Below are 13,827 nucleotides of genomic sequence, written 5' to 3' on the forward strand. Positions count from 1 at the left end.
CCAGCTGGGTTAAAGATCAAAGTTGTTAAAAATGGTGCTAATTAAAATTGCTTCAGAACTTCCTAGATTGAGCAGAAAACTTGCCTCTTGAAATGACAGTGTTGAGCTTTGCCTGAAGTTAAGTAAAAGTACATAGATCTTAACTCTTTCAGTTCTCTGCTTATATATATTTCAACAGTCTTTCTGCTTTGTTTGTTCTGCTGCTAGGTATTCAGAATTTCTCCTATATACACTGTGACCTAGTCGATGGTGGGACTCTCTCTTCTGTGTGTAAAGTACAAGTAGCATGGATGACTTTTTTATTTTGAGTACATGTGTTTGGTCAAATTTTTTAAGGTAGCACAACTCTATTATTTTGATCTAATGCATTTGATGAGACTTTTTTAAGGTAGTGGAAGAAGATAACAAAACCAAAGCAAGTGCCATGCCACGCATGTTTTCCAGATGTCCATCGCACTTGAATGCAAATCATGACAGCTTAGAATACAATAAAACTTCACCAATAGAATCAAAACTGTTTTAAAGAAGTAACATTTTATTGACTTGTCTGAAGTTTGCCAGGTTACAAAATGGAAAAAAAACCCCTAATGTAGCAAAAAGTTACGCATTAGCAGTAGGAAAAACCTTTCTCCTAAAAGCCTACAATAGTTCTAGCAGAGGAAGGTGTTTGTGTAACGACAGTACATGTTTATTCCTGGGGATCACTGACAACAGCGGTGGTTGAATAAGAGAAAGGACTGAGGAGAGCAGCAATGGTATAGTGGCGGTGACCGGAATCATTAGCAGTGAACACCACCTGGAAAAGAGAAAACTTGTGATCACAATGAACAATGTATGTTTGAAACTACCATATTAAGAATTAGGATGCACACACTATTTCCTCTGCAGAATGCTCTAGCAGTTCTGTCCAGTCCGTAATTTTACTGTTCTGAAGCCAAATGCTCAGTGTTACTTTCTGATGTTTGCTGAAGACTGAGAAATCTGAAATTTGGACCAAGGTCCACAAAGAACCTCAGCTGCAGTGAAGCTAGGTGGAGATGCATATACCTGAGTCAGGCAAACTAGTCTGTGATGTGGAATGGGAGGATGACGGAAAGGTCTCTCAGACAACTAGTAAGAAAGATCGAGAGGTGAAATCTCATCTAGTGAACTTAAATACAACCTCTGTGTGAGGTGGCCAAGGGAAGTAGGGAGCTGAAGCCCAAAGCTGCTTTCTGTACTTCAGTGCCTCACTCCTGTTTTTAACACAGCTGGTGGTGGGTCAGTTCTTGCGTTAAGAACTGAGTAGCTAGACTTGCCAGAACAAGGAGCGACCCTTGTCTAAGACAATTCAAATTTGCTGCTTTCCAGATCGGTCCCTGGAACTTTGGACCTTCAGTTCCCTGGAAAGTGTCACCACCTGGGTTGAGCTCCCTCATTCTTTGGCTCTATTTTGCCCAATATTTAATGTATTTTCTGAACTATGACGTACTTTCTGCAAGAGGACTGGAGAGTTCCATCCTACTTCCTGGTCCTGCCAAAGTCTAAGCTGCTGGGATGTGAGAGCTACAGCCTTCAGTTACCTTGTGCACAGGCAGTCATTGAACCCTGCCCACTTCCCAGGATGATTTGTTGACCTGTGGGCTATTACGTCAAAGGAAATCTTCTCTAACAGCCTAGCTGGAACGGTCTCAATCAGGTGCTTTTAAGCACCTTTTGAGGTGAAGCCCCTTCTCTAGGCCCCAGCAACTTTCAGGCATCCAAATGGTTTGGGAATATTTTTGAGGCTTGTTTATTAGACATAAATGACCCAAGCTGCTCCTCAGACTTTTGTGGACCTGGGCCTCAGTCATTTGTTTTAGTCATCCACAGAGCTTCATAAAATTGCGATTTAAAATGTTCTACAACACAACCTGTAGCAATTCCAGACTACTTAATTTCGGGAAACTTAAATTTAATGGCAGATTGGGCCTGAAGAATTTAAACTTTTTTTGAAATGCTAAGTAAATGTAATAGAATAGAGCATACAATAAATAAATCAATGTACAGCTGAAATCAAAGGGAAGCACAAGACACAATTATATTGCTAGCCTGCTTATGAAATTTGACTATTGATGAAACAGACGGCTTTTTCTTAACTACTATAGTTATTTCTTTATATTTTTATGCCTTTTTTTTCTATTGCATATTTCAGTACTGAGCATCTTCTTGTTGTTAAAAGCCACATCAGAAAGAATTCGTTTTCCCTGTAATTACAGGTCATACTAGAATTCAGGGATTTTCAGGTGACCGATACAGGGAAATACCTCTGATTAAAGAATAGCTTATTTCCTATAAAATTAAGGTTTCCAAATCCTTCAACAACAACAGTATTCCCCCCCCCCCCTTTTTTTTTCCCTTGTTTTTTTAAACACCGTGTACTTTTGAATAATGTAACTCTTTCTGAACAAAGGTGTCTGATGGTCTGGATGGGTGAATGGGCACAGTTCCACTTTAGAAGAGCCACATCAGTATTTGCAGAGAAGTTGGCTACTTCCTTTGCCTTAGCTGGCTATATGCTGCCTTTATTTGCCCAATGTTAAGTGGCAGTGAACCATTTCACGGAACGATGCTGCTCCTTTTATTTGTACAATACTGAAGAACTGTATTTGTTCTTTCCAGCTCATGTCACTACACAGTATATAGATTATTAGGTATGTGTGCAAATACTTACATCAGCATATTCATGGAATGGAGAAAGCCCAAGTCCCTTCCAGTAAGAGCTGGTGTCAAACTCAACCCTGTATATTCCTTCTACAAACTGTTCTTCTGTTGTGAGCTCATGGATCTCCCCATACTCTGTGGTTTTCCTGTAATAGTAACGCGTCTACATCAATATTTTATATTGTCATTTAGATGCTAAACAGAAACGGCTCATGTAGAATATCAAATAGCAGAGGTGTTGCACAGCCACATTCTACACTGAATGGTTTCTAATCATCGGAAATAATTCCCTCCTCCTATGTAGTGTATGTTTCCGTATTGCAAAGTCTGTCCTTGCTACCAACTCATCCATATACATCGCAAATCAAAGCTGGCTGGCTGTTTTGGTCATTTCTGTTGCTATGGCAGGGATTATAGTTAAGGTCCTTCTTTTTAATATTGTGTTTAAGTGCCCTCTGGAACCAAATGTTAGTAGCTTAGTTGTCATGATGAAAGGCAAGATGCCAAATTGCAAATTATAATTAAAGAGAGAAGAGAGATTTTAGTGGAAAATTATTTTGTTCTCTAGTTATTAGCACTGAGGCTGTAGGTTTTACCCCTATACACTGATGCAGTTTTATGTAACCCTAAGTGTTAGTGTCTTGGAAAAGCAATTTAATCATCACAAGATTTTATTCATTTGAATTACAACGCCTTGGTCAAAAAGCAGGGGCCTCTGCCACTGGGTGCCATATAAATTAGCAATAGGAATTCCCAGCTCAAAGAGATTATGCACTCTGCTCATAACAAAAAAATGTGGGTGAATGAAATCCAGAAGACGGAAATACAGCTGGCATTACACCCTATCTGTTTGAAAAGGAGCAAGCTTTGTAGGACAGCTGTTGAAATATTTATATACTTAGCTCCTAAACCCCATTTATCTATTTTCCCACCTTTTATTTTATTTCTGGTCTTTTTACCAGGTGTGGTTTTTTTCCTGCTGAAAATATTTATTTGATATTTATAGCACTTCATAACCACATGATATAGTTGAAGGGAAAATGAAGAAAGCTTGAAGAACTTGATGAATTAGTGGAAATTTTCCATCTTACAGCAAGGAGTAGCTGTCTGGGCAGAAAACAGAAAAATCTAAGGAGGAAGAGAGGGAGGGGAGAAAGCAGTGACATGCTGCTTATCAGAGACAGAATCAGGTGTGCTATTGCAGCTTTTCTTTTGCAGCTGCTGCCTCCTCCTTCATCTTATTTGTCATCTTTATTTTGGTTTGAAACATGGTTCAAAGGCAATTTGTGAAGTGTACACATCTGTTTTCTTTTGGTTTAATTAGCACTTCCTGGCTTAAACTATATTGCCTTAATAAAAGGCAATAGGTAAAAGGAAGAATTAAATTGTGAGTGTCCTTGAACCCATGAAACAGAATTGCTGAGATCCTGCAAAAGTGTTCAGTTAACAATAATTAACAATATAAGTTAACAATTCATGCATCTCTTACAAGTTCGATAGTCTAGACAAAAAACCAATTAAAAGAAAAAATGGTGTCTGCCTCAAAATCTTTTTTCAGGTAAACAAGTTTTAGTTTGAGAAAACTGTGGATGCAGCTTGAATGGTTTCCCTGATGGGTGCTGACCCAGAGTTGCAGATGTTAAAGATCCAGAACAGTTGGGAAACTGGAAGCAAGAGTTCACTTGGAGACTCTTGCCCACTACCAGGAGTTAATGGCACTTTCCTCCAATAACTTTTAGTTATTGAGTAGTAGCCATGCAGTGCGAGCTGTCTCACAAGCAAACCCTTCAGCATTACTGCTGCATTGACAGCCAACAGGACAGTGTGCAATTCAGAGTTTGGATGGGGCTAGCACAAGGCAGAGGTGGCCCTGCATTCGGCCGTGGTAGCAAAGTGCTACAAGTGATTCCTTCTGAATAGCATTTGTATTTCTGTCTGAGTGGGGGAATAATTATAGTGTGGTTTTTTTATTCTTAATAGGACGTGAACTACCGGCATCTGCTGTAAGATGGACAATTAGCTTGAAAAAGCTGTGCTTTCCCAGCAAAAAATTTGCAAACCACTGGTTAAGTTGCTATGGCTCCAGCCTTACCTGCAGTCCTGATCCTCTTTTTCACTGTCTGGACCTTAGTTTTATATTGTATCAAGGTTAAATCTATACCACACGTGCCACGACATTTATGAACTCTTGGGGGACATATTGCACTGAGCTAAGCTCTGCCTTTAAATGCAGACTGCTGAAGAAATATCTCAGGATCATGAGTTATTATTTTGGAGTTTAAAAAAAAAAGGGGTGGGGGGAGAACCACTTCACATAGACAGATTTTTTTCTTCTTTTTTTCTTTTTTTCTTTTTTCTTTTTTCTTTTTTCTTTTTTTTTTCTTTTTTCTTTTTTCTTTTTTCTTTTTCTTTTTTCTTTTTTCTTTTTTCTTTTTTCTTTTTTCTTTTTTTTTTCTTTTTTCTTTTTTCTTTTTCCTTTTTCTTCTTTTCCTTTTTTCTTTTTTCTTTTTTCTTTTTTTCTTTTTTTCTTTTTTATTTTTTATTTTTTCTTTTTTCTTTTTTCTTTTTTATTTTTTCTTTTTTATTTTTTCTTTTTTATTTTTTATTTCTTCTTTTTTCTTTTTCTTCTTTTTTCTTTTTCTTCTTTTTTTTCTTTTTCTTCTTTTTTCTTTTTCTTTTTTCTTCTTCTTTTTTCTTTTTCTTCTTCTTTTTTCTTTTTCTTCTTTTTTCTTTTTCTTCTTTTTTTCTTTTTCTTCTTTTTTCTTCTTTTTTCTTTTTTCTTTTTTCTTTTTTTCTTTTTTTCTTTTTTTCTTTTTTTCTTTTTTTCTTTTTTTCTTTTTTTCTTTTTTTCTTTTTTTCTTTTTTTCTTTTTTTCTTTTTTATGACCTACAAGCGTTTGGTGAATACAACTCTTGAACTACATGGTAAGACCTAGACTTCCAAAAATGTGAAGTAGTAAGAAGGTCAAAACTAGTCATAGGAGGAGCTCATATAGAACCCAGATCACATGCTTCCCAGGTCTCTGTGCCCTAAAGCCTTCCTCAGAGTGTGTTGCAGCTCGAGTTACCTCTTACAAATTTTTGGCTCTTTAATATTGATAATATTGAAATAAGCCTCTTAATAAAGTCAGCGGTTGCTATGCTGACTTCCTCCCTGCCTTTTAAATACTATTACTCCAAATTCACCAGTTGCTAGGTGCACTTGTTTAATTCCCTAAAGTGCATTAGTAAAGTAAAAACAAACAAACAAAAAGGTAAAAAAATAACATTTGTAGAAAAGGCAGCTTTTCCATATGCATCTGCTAGGTACCGTAACTTCAATATATTATTAACTTGACAGGAGTAGTTAGAGATTGTGTTCCTTAATTGCAGTCAGATTTTTATCTGGTTTAACACAGAGAAACTCTGGTTTTCCAAAAAGAAAAAAACGTCAATCACATGCGAAAACCCAGTTCAAACAAGTGTCATCAGCTAAAGTCAGGGGTATCGCTGAAGCAGCCTTGGTTAAAATGCAAGTCAAAGGAAAGGTCAAAATCTTTACCTGCAATAAAATTAGTAATTTAATGTTCCTCCGCTATCTTCCCCCAGAAAAATGGTCCTCACTTGCCTAAGGTGAATCTTCTCAATTTATATTTAAGAAGTGATTTGATTTTCTCCGGGGTGTGTACTGACATGAAGTGTCAACAAAGGTTGGCTAAGAATAACTGCAGGGTTTGTCTCCTTGGGCTTCTTGAGAGCAGCATTGTAAACACAACAAGAAAACAGGCCCAAAAAGTGAGGGCATTTAACACCGGTGTTGCATTTATCTTATTCCTCTGTAAATTGTATTTTGTTACATGTTCAAGAACACTTGATGAAACATTTGAAATAATCTGAGTTTCCTAATAATGGCAAATACTTGCTAAGGACAAGACACTGTCCTTGTCTCTGCTTTCCTTGAAAACAATGTGTCATTTTTTCATGGGGTTTCTCTTTTTATTAAAGTACATAAATACATTCTGAGAATCCTTTGTTCCTAGGTTAACACTCAGCATTTGTAAGTGGAGGTGTTTTATTTCTCCTTCAATCTAACCTTTCTTGTTCCTTTTCAATGGGGAAAAGTTTTATAAAAATCAACCCTTCAGATGGAGAAAAAGTCCTTTGTAGAGAAAGTCCTTCTTGTAGTCTTCTCCTCTCTTATGGTTTTGTTTGTTTCTTGGTTTTTTTTTCCCCCTGCAGCTTTTATGTAAATCATGCTATAAAAATCCTAGTAAGACAGTTGGATGCTCTGGTGGCTGCTGTCCATGTTTCTGCTTGGCATTCTGTGCTTGACTATTCTGCTGTTACTGGAGGTTTCTCTTGACTTCTTTAAAAAGGTGATTCAATGAGTTATCACAATGAAACTTAAATGCCTCACCTATTTGAATGTTAGTGAGCTGTATTCCTTTGTTACCCTTACTTTTCCCACAGACTGAAGATAATGCTATTATTGCCTGCCCCTCAGTGGTGTTCTGATGATGCTTTGCAAGCATTAAGCTGTCATTCTAGCAAAAGCCATGCAAAGCTATGGAAATGACCACAAACAAATGCTGAGATTGTGTTTTTATATTGTATTACGATGGGATTCTTTAAAACTCTCTGGTCAAGGAGTTTCTTCCAACCAGCTTGTTTGTTATGCAGGAGAAGATGACGAATGTGCTCATTATTTGTATGTGCTCGCAGAGAGGATTTTGTTTGTGACTGCTGCAAATAAAGCTCTATATCCATTGCGTATGAAGACAGTAGGTTAGTCCAGATTGCCTACAAAATTCTGGTAAATAGGGGTTTTTTTGTTTGTTTGGGTTTTTTTGGGTTTGTTGGGTTTTTTTGTAGAAAAGAAATATAGTACTGAAGCTAGGAGAAAAATAATGACTAAACCTACTCCCTTACAAAGATAAGATGAGCATCTCAACATATTTTTGTGATTAGCATGTATTTCAGTTGTGAGTAATTTCTTCTTGAATTGAATCTGATGGATTTTAGACCAGCATTCACGTGCTGTTAACAGTGATAGTGTGAAATGTGCTCAAAAACATACTGCTTTTTTAATCAGAGCTCCATTCAATTGCTTGCCTGAGGCACTTTGGAAATGGCTCCATAAGACCGTATAACTTACCCAGTAGCAAAGTCCTGCCAGCTTCCATCTCCAGCCTTTTTAAAGACTTTAACAGCTACGTTAGCTGCAGGACTTCCTCTGACTGCATCCAGCACTTTCACCATGAGAGGGCATTTGGAATCAACAGAGCCATGGGAGACCTTGGGGAAAGCAGGAGAGGTTGTATAGGAGCTGTTCACCAGCCCTGCAAAAACCTTCTTCCAAAGATGAGTTCTTATTGCAGAATTAACGTTGACTTAAAAGCAAGCTCTTTGCCAAATGGTATTCAAAGTTAGTTCACAAACATCTGTTTCTTATAGTGGAGTGTCTTAGAGCTTGATGCTAATAACTTTACTACATGCACACACACATGCATACACAAACAGATTGCTTGATAAATATTTAGAGCTGCGTATGGCCCTGGGAAAATGTTGTAAAGTATACCTTTTTAATGAGGTCACAAATTAAACAGTAGTTAGTTATTATAACTGCAGGCAGAGTGTGTTAGCCTAGGAAACTAAACGAGAAATACCTATGAGATCCATAGGGCTGAAAGAATATTTGTTTCTTAAGCTTCATTATACTTTAAGAAATCCTTAGTCATTCTTCAAAAAATATTTTTTTAGTGCTTTAAAGAAGCATTTTTTTGGTGAAGAAGGTAAAGTTACATCTATATTGAAGTTATGGGATGTGAGTCACAAAATGACAGAAACAGACAGAAATAAAAGGTCACACCTCCTAGACCCCTGACCCTTTCATAATAACCTAAAATAGATGGGTAAATGGCAAAATAAAGTTTTAAGAATTCTGAAGAAGCCACTTAAAAATGGTAGTAAAATAACACTCCAGCAAAGCCTAATGGTTACAGAATTTCATGGATGAGGAGGATGCTAGTCATCTAGAAACTCTAGATTATCATTCTTGTAATGATTGAGTTTGAATAAAAGAAGACTCACCAGTGGTGCAGCTTCGGAGAAAAATACCAGTCCAGCTAAGAAAACAAGGAGCACAGAGTGGAAGGTCATTCTGTCTGCTGTTAGTGAGCCTTGGTGCCAGCAGCTAGGAGCTGAGGGGATTTGGGATTTTATAGCCAATCTGACAACAAAACAGGCTGCTTATTGGGTGCCCATATGACTCCAAATCTGCTGATTCTGATTATTTTCTTAGTAAACAGTCCAATCCTAGAGTCAGTCCATGAATAGCACTGCCATTGCAGTCAATGGAAAGACTACAGGATCACCAAAGCAAAGAGAATAAGTAACGGACACAAACATGACCCTTGCCTGGAGAGATTAGACTCATAGAAAGCCCTCCAGAAAATAATGCAAATGACCTTTGTTAGCTCAGAATCCAACCAGTTCTAGGAGATTTTCTTTACCTTGCCCTCAGGTTGTGCACAATAATGCCCCAATGCTTTCTCTGTGCCTGCTCCGTGTTTCTTCTCAATGTTCAGTGCTTTCTGGAGACCAGTTCCCACATATAGATGCAGACTCAGTATATGGGTAATGGAGGTTTGTTCATTGTCTGGCTCAAGCAGTGCTAATGGTCCATACTGGGAGACAGATTCCCAGGCAGTTCCCCTGCTTGTTGAAAAGGAGCAATGTTTCTTTTTGAAACCTAGTTTAGATAGAATCTGACAATATCTGCCTCTCAACAGAAGCTCCTAAGGATTCATCTTGCCTAATCTTCAGGTAGACGTAAAGACTTTCTCTTAGTCACTGGGAAGACAACTGGAGAGATCTGTTCCCTTGGGAAAGATAAAAGTCTCAGAAAAATAAAATGAGTCCTCTCTTGCTCCATGTACCCCAGAAGAAGCAGCAACTAGCATAGATGGGTAGCTTACATTAACATCTAGCTAACATTCTATTTGCCAAACTCTTATTATGCTGGAAATGTTATTGTTATGCTCTGAAATGTACATTTAGGTAAAAGGTTTTTCAGGGGTGAGCTCAGCCCCAACCTAAGTTGGGAAGAGATGTCAGCTGGGAGAGCAGGCATGGTGTAGCTGCGTTTCTCCAGCTGCATCACAAAAAATTTGTCCATAGTGTACCTGGTGCTAGTTGAGAGACAAAGAAACAGCCCTGATTGGCATTTCCTTCTCCCCATGTCCTAAACGTCCTAAACAACCCTGAGCCTACACTTCTGTTCTCAGGATACAGCACATTCAGATTTTGCTGATTTCACAGTATTCTAATAAAAAGGAATTTTGCCTCTTAACTTGAATAGGATTATGATAAAGGTCTTAGAGAGAAGTCATGGACGGTATTCTCCAGTGGCTTGCATGCCTTCAGGCTGCTTTATACAGTTGTTCTCTTTAGGCAAAGTTGGTTTTTGAAAAAAAATCTATATTACAGTCATCTCCTAAACTGGGATCAAAGTGCGCTTTGCACTTACAGCAAAGCAGGCTGATAGGTAGTAGGTAGCAATCTACACTCACTTTGCATGCACATAAAAGTCAATGCAAGTGCCCAGCATTACAAATCACACTGCAATCTCGTGTTTGTGGCTTGTATTCAGGTCTTGGAAAGGTAAATACTGCTCTTAGATTTGTGCATCAACACTTGACTTCATTGTTTTGCTCTCTGTGTTTGTAAATATTTCTCTGAAGCTGCAAAGCTTTGTATGTCAGGAAGAGAATTATCTGTATTGAAGTGCAAGTAGGCTGTCCTGTCACTTGCTGTCAGCTGTTTTTCAAGGAAACAATACCAAGGAGGTGATGATATTGGCACCTGCCTGCATGTGAAGTTGCTCTCCTGTGGCAGAATGACTTAAAAAAAAAATTATTTTTCATAGGTTTTCCTGCAAGGTAACGGTTTCTGAAAAATCAGGTCTACAGGGATAGTACCTTTCAGCTGTCCATATTATCTGTTTTACTTTCCTCTTTTATAACATTTGACAGCTGTTTTTTAAAGTGAATAAGGCGCATGGAAAATTCTAACCCCAAACATGATTTTTTTCCCCGTCCTGCATTTGCTGCTTTTTTTCAACTCTCACCCATCCCATACATAGCCTAGATAGGGATCGTTTGACTATCGGCAGCAGCACCCTTCTAAAGGGAAATTAGACTTTGTGTGTTCGTGAATCCCCATTCACACATTTTGCAGATAACTAGATTATTTCTGTAAGTTCTAAGGTACAAGTGGATTCAGAAACAAGGTAAAAAAAAAATAGTAGTCTTTGTTATATCTCTGATCTAGAAGGCCATGGAGTATCTAGAATTTACACAAATTCCGTCCCATGTGAACCTAATTTAAAATTACTATAGCCTAGTCAAACAAATGCTGGCTAGATCTTTCTCCTTCTGGTATCAGCCTCAACCTGTTAGCACAATATGCTAGTGTTTTCCATAAAATGTACAGGAGGGCTCAGGAATTTGAAACAGCTGCCTAAGAAGAATGATTTCCCCCTTGGTGGAGAATCAAAACATGCGACTGTGAGACGGAAAAGGAGAAAGGTGATGGGTAACTGCTGAGCAACCAGTAAGTGCTGACTGACTGTTGTCTGTCTATTGTTGTTAAACTATTTTTGTGCAATGGGAGTCTGAAGCTTACCAACTGAGTAACTTATCCCAGATTAAAAAAATATGGAAACGTGAGGTGACAAGGAGCTGAGCACTGAGGAGTAAGTGTGGCTGGGAAAACCCTAGAACTTCTGTAGGAGTAGGGAGCCTGCCATGAAGAGCAGGAAACAGGGAAGCTCCCAGAGACTCCTGGCAGGATGCCTGCCACAAGGAAGGCAATGCAACACAGAGCCTTAGCACAGAGCAATAGCATAAAAGCCTGACTGTAAGAAAAGAGTAAACAGAGTCACTGAAAACTCCTCAGAAAGAGATATTTAGGAATCCTGGTGTGGAAGAAACAGAAGGGTTACATAGCTAATGCAGTGATAACATAAAGCTGTTTAGGGGCTAGGGGACACAAAACCGAGAAGAGAGGGTGATCGCCCAGCGTTACAGGGTGGTTAGGGGGTGGGAGAAGAGGATGGCAAAGTCCCTGGTGTGCAAAGTCGTCTCAGCCTTATGGAAGCCAAGAAGTATGAGACCCCCAGTTATGGAAAAAATTAGATAATCCTCAAATATGAAAATTCTTTAAGGCTTATCTGAATTCCAAATCAGTTGAAGTTCATCTCCAAGGAATTAGAATTAATGCCTATTTTTAATGAAAGCATGTTCCCTGCTTGGAAGCATTACAGTGTTCAGGTCAAGAACAAACATGTCCTGCTAATACTCTTGTTTGTGTCAAGGATTTTTCCAACTGCACTACAGTATTTTTCCCTCTCTTCCACGTAGTCTCACACACTTACACTTGTTTTACATAGATAAGCTCCTTATTCTCTGCTCTATTTCCCTCTATTTGATTTTGTTTAGAAAGCCAACTGCTTCTACATGACAAAATGCTCAGACAAGCTGGAATATCTGACTTTGACCATAAAAACCTGTAAGCTTCTTCTGTGACGCTGGAGTGAAAGGGGCTGATAGATGAGTAAAGTGTTCAGTAATCTGAATAGATTTCCCTAGTACTTTCCAAAGAATTAATGAATTCCTGAGCTCTGAAAAAAATCCTTTCTGTAGTACAGAGACCTGAATGTGACACCCTCTCTCACTTTTCTGGAGTAACATTCCATAGGGATTTACAGAAAAAGACCTGAGATTTACCTCTTGAAGAAGTTTGCTTGAATTTTCTGAACTGGAGTCAAGAACTCTCTGAGTTTTACTCCCGGTGCCTGCCAGCTGAGTTGCTGTGGCAGAGCTCTGGCACATCAACGAGTGCTCAGGGAAGTACTGCTGAAGCCAGGGAGAGATTTTCTGTTGATTTCACTATTTGCTAATTATGTAACATTTTCCCTCTCTGCAGAACCAGGGATAATACTTTTCTAATTAAAAAATGTGCTCAGCGAGGTTCATGTTTGAGCTTGAATTTCAATTTGTAAAGAATTGCATTTAGGAATAGCGTCATTTCAGGTGTGCGGTATGCATGTGTTTGTCAGCCTGCTGCCCCTTTTGATTTTCAATGACGAGTATGTCTGTGTTTAGTTTTAATAGTCATTCTCAAATTTCTTTGTTCATAGGACTAACACTGGCTATTTTAATGGGCAGTAACACCACTGATATTAAACAGAAAAATAAGAAAATCATCCTTATCTTGTAATCTGTATCAAATCCTGTTAATCTGAAAATTAGGAAGTGTGCACTGTTAACAAAAAATTTAGAAGACAGATGGAATGGGTTGGCCTTCAGGTGTAAAATCTCAGAGTTTGGCCATTTCAAGGTTATGTCCAGAAGCATTCTGGGACATAGCCCAAAAAGAAGAAACATCTAAATAGGTGATTGTTGCTTTGGGGCATTTGTAATGTATGAATTCACCTGGCACCTGCTCATCGCAGCAGGCTTTTGGTCTGAAGTGCTTAAACTCCAAGGTCACTGGGCACTGATCACTACGAGGTACTACTTAAGTAGCTGCCCCCATAGTCCCTGTAATCCCTGTAAAACAAACTTCTGTTCTTCATCTTTAATACATATTCATGCCTACATACTAATCCATCAGTCTAGACAAGTGACCCCAAATCAATCTATACACAAAGCTAACTGAATAACCTTGTGCCAGCCCTGATGTCTTAACCTTTCCTATTGCTGAAAGATGCTTGGAACTTGCCATAAGATCAATGTCTTTAAAGGTCAATTTCTTTGTTAACAAAACAATTAGATAGTTTGGGTTTTAAATTTATTTCTCATCCCCTTCTTACAGTAAAAGGTACACAGTAAATCTACATGATGCAAATGTTTCTGATAGCAAAAAGCATTTAACAGAGGCTGCGATTTTCTTAGGGTCTTGACTCGGGTCTTTTGGCAGTGTATGATGTTTTATAAGGGAATATCCATAAATTCTCAGTTTATTCTCAGTGGACTGCAGATGTCAAATGAATAATTATAGTAGACATGACAATGAAAATCTTCCCCTAGCTTTTGTGACCATTAAAAAGATTCTGTAGGGTTAAATTATAATCTTGTCTTAGGTTATATATGTATTTGCTAAA

At 38.2% G+C, this 13,827-nt stretch overlaps 1 protein-coding gene across 1 annotated transcript; it reads right to left on the reverse strand.

Moving 5' to 3' along the window:
- Window positions 1-515: 515 nt before the first annotated feature.
- Window positions 516-8,925, reverse strand: LOC119144939 (transthyretin). Its single transcript, XM_037380907.1, has 4 exons — window positions 8,751-8,925; window positions 7,816-7,955; window positions 2,693-2,828; window positions 516-796 (listed from the first exon to the last, which is right to left on the reverse strand). The coding sequence occupies exons 1-4, from the start codon at window positions 8,817-8,819 to the stop codon at window positions 689-691; spliced, it is 453 nt and encodes a 150-aa protein (XP_037236804.1). The 5' UTR covers window positions 8,820-8,925; the 3' UTR covers window positions 516-688.
- Between the last annotated feature and the right edge of the window lie 4,902 nt (window positions 8,926-13,827).

This window comes from Falco rusticolus, chromosome 3 (assembly GCF_015220075.1).
Source record: "Falco rusticolus isolate bFalRus1 chromosome 3, bFalRus1.pri, whole genome shotgun sequence".
Lineage (NCBI taxonomy): Eukaryota > Metazoa > Chordata > Aves > Falconiformes > Falconidae > Falco > Falco rusticolus.

Excerpts from the sequence above, each read along its gene's own strand:
- LOC119144939 (XM_037380907.1), bottom strand. The coding sequence starts at position 8,819 with ATGACCTTCCACTCTGTGCTCCTTGTTTTCTTAGCTGGACTGGTATTT. Across the intron at positions 2,829-7,815 it reads TGGCAGGACTTTGCTACTGG|GAAAACCACAGAGTATGGGG; the intron begins GTAAGTTATACG and ends TTACTATTACAG. Across the intron at positions 797-2,692 it reads CATTCCATGAATATGCTGAT|GTGGTGTTCACTGCTAATGA; the intron begins GTAAGTATTTGC and ends TCTCTTTTCCAG.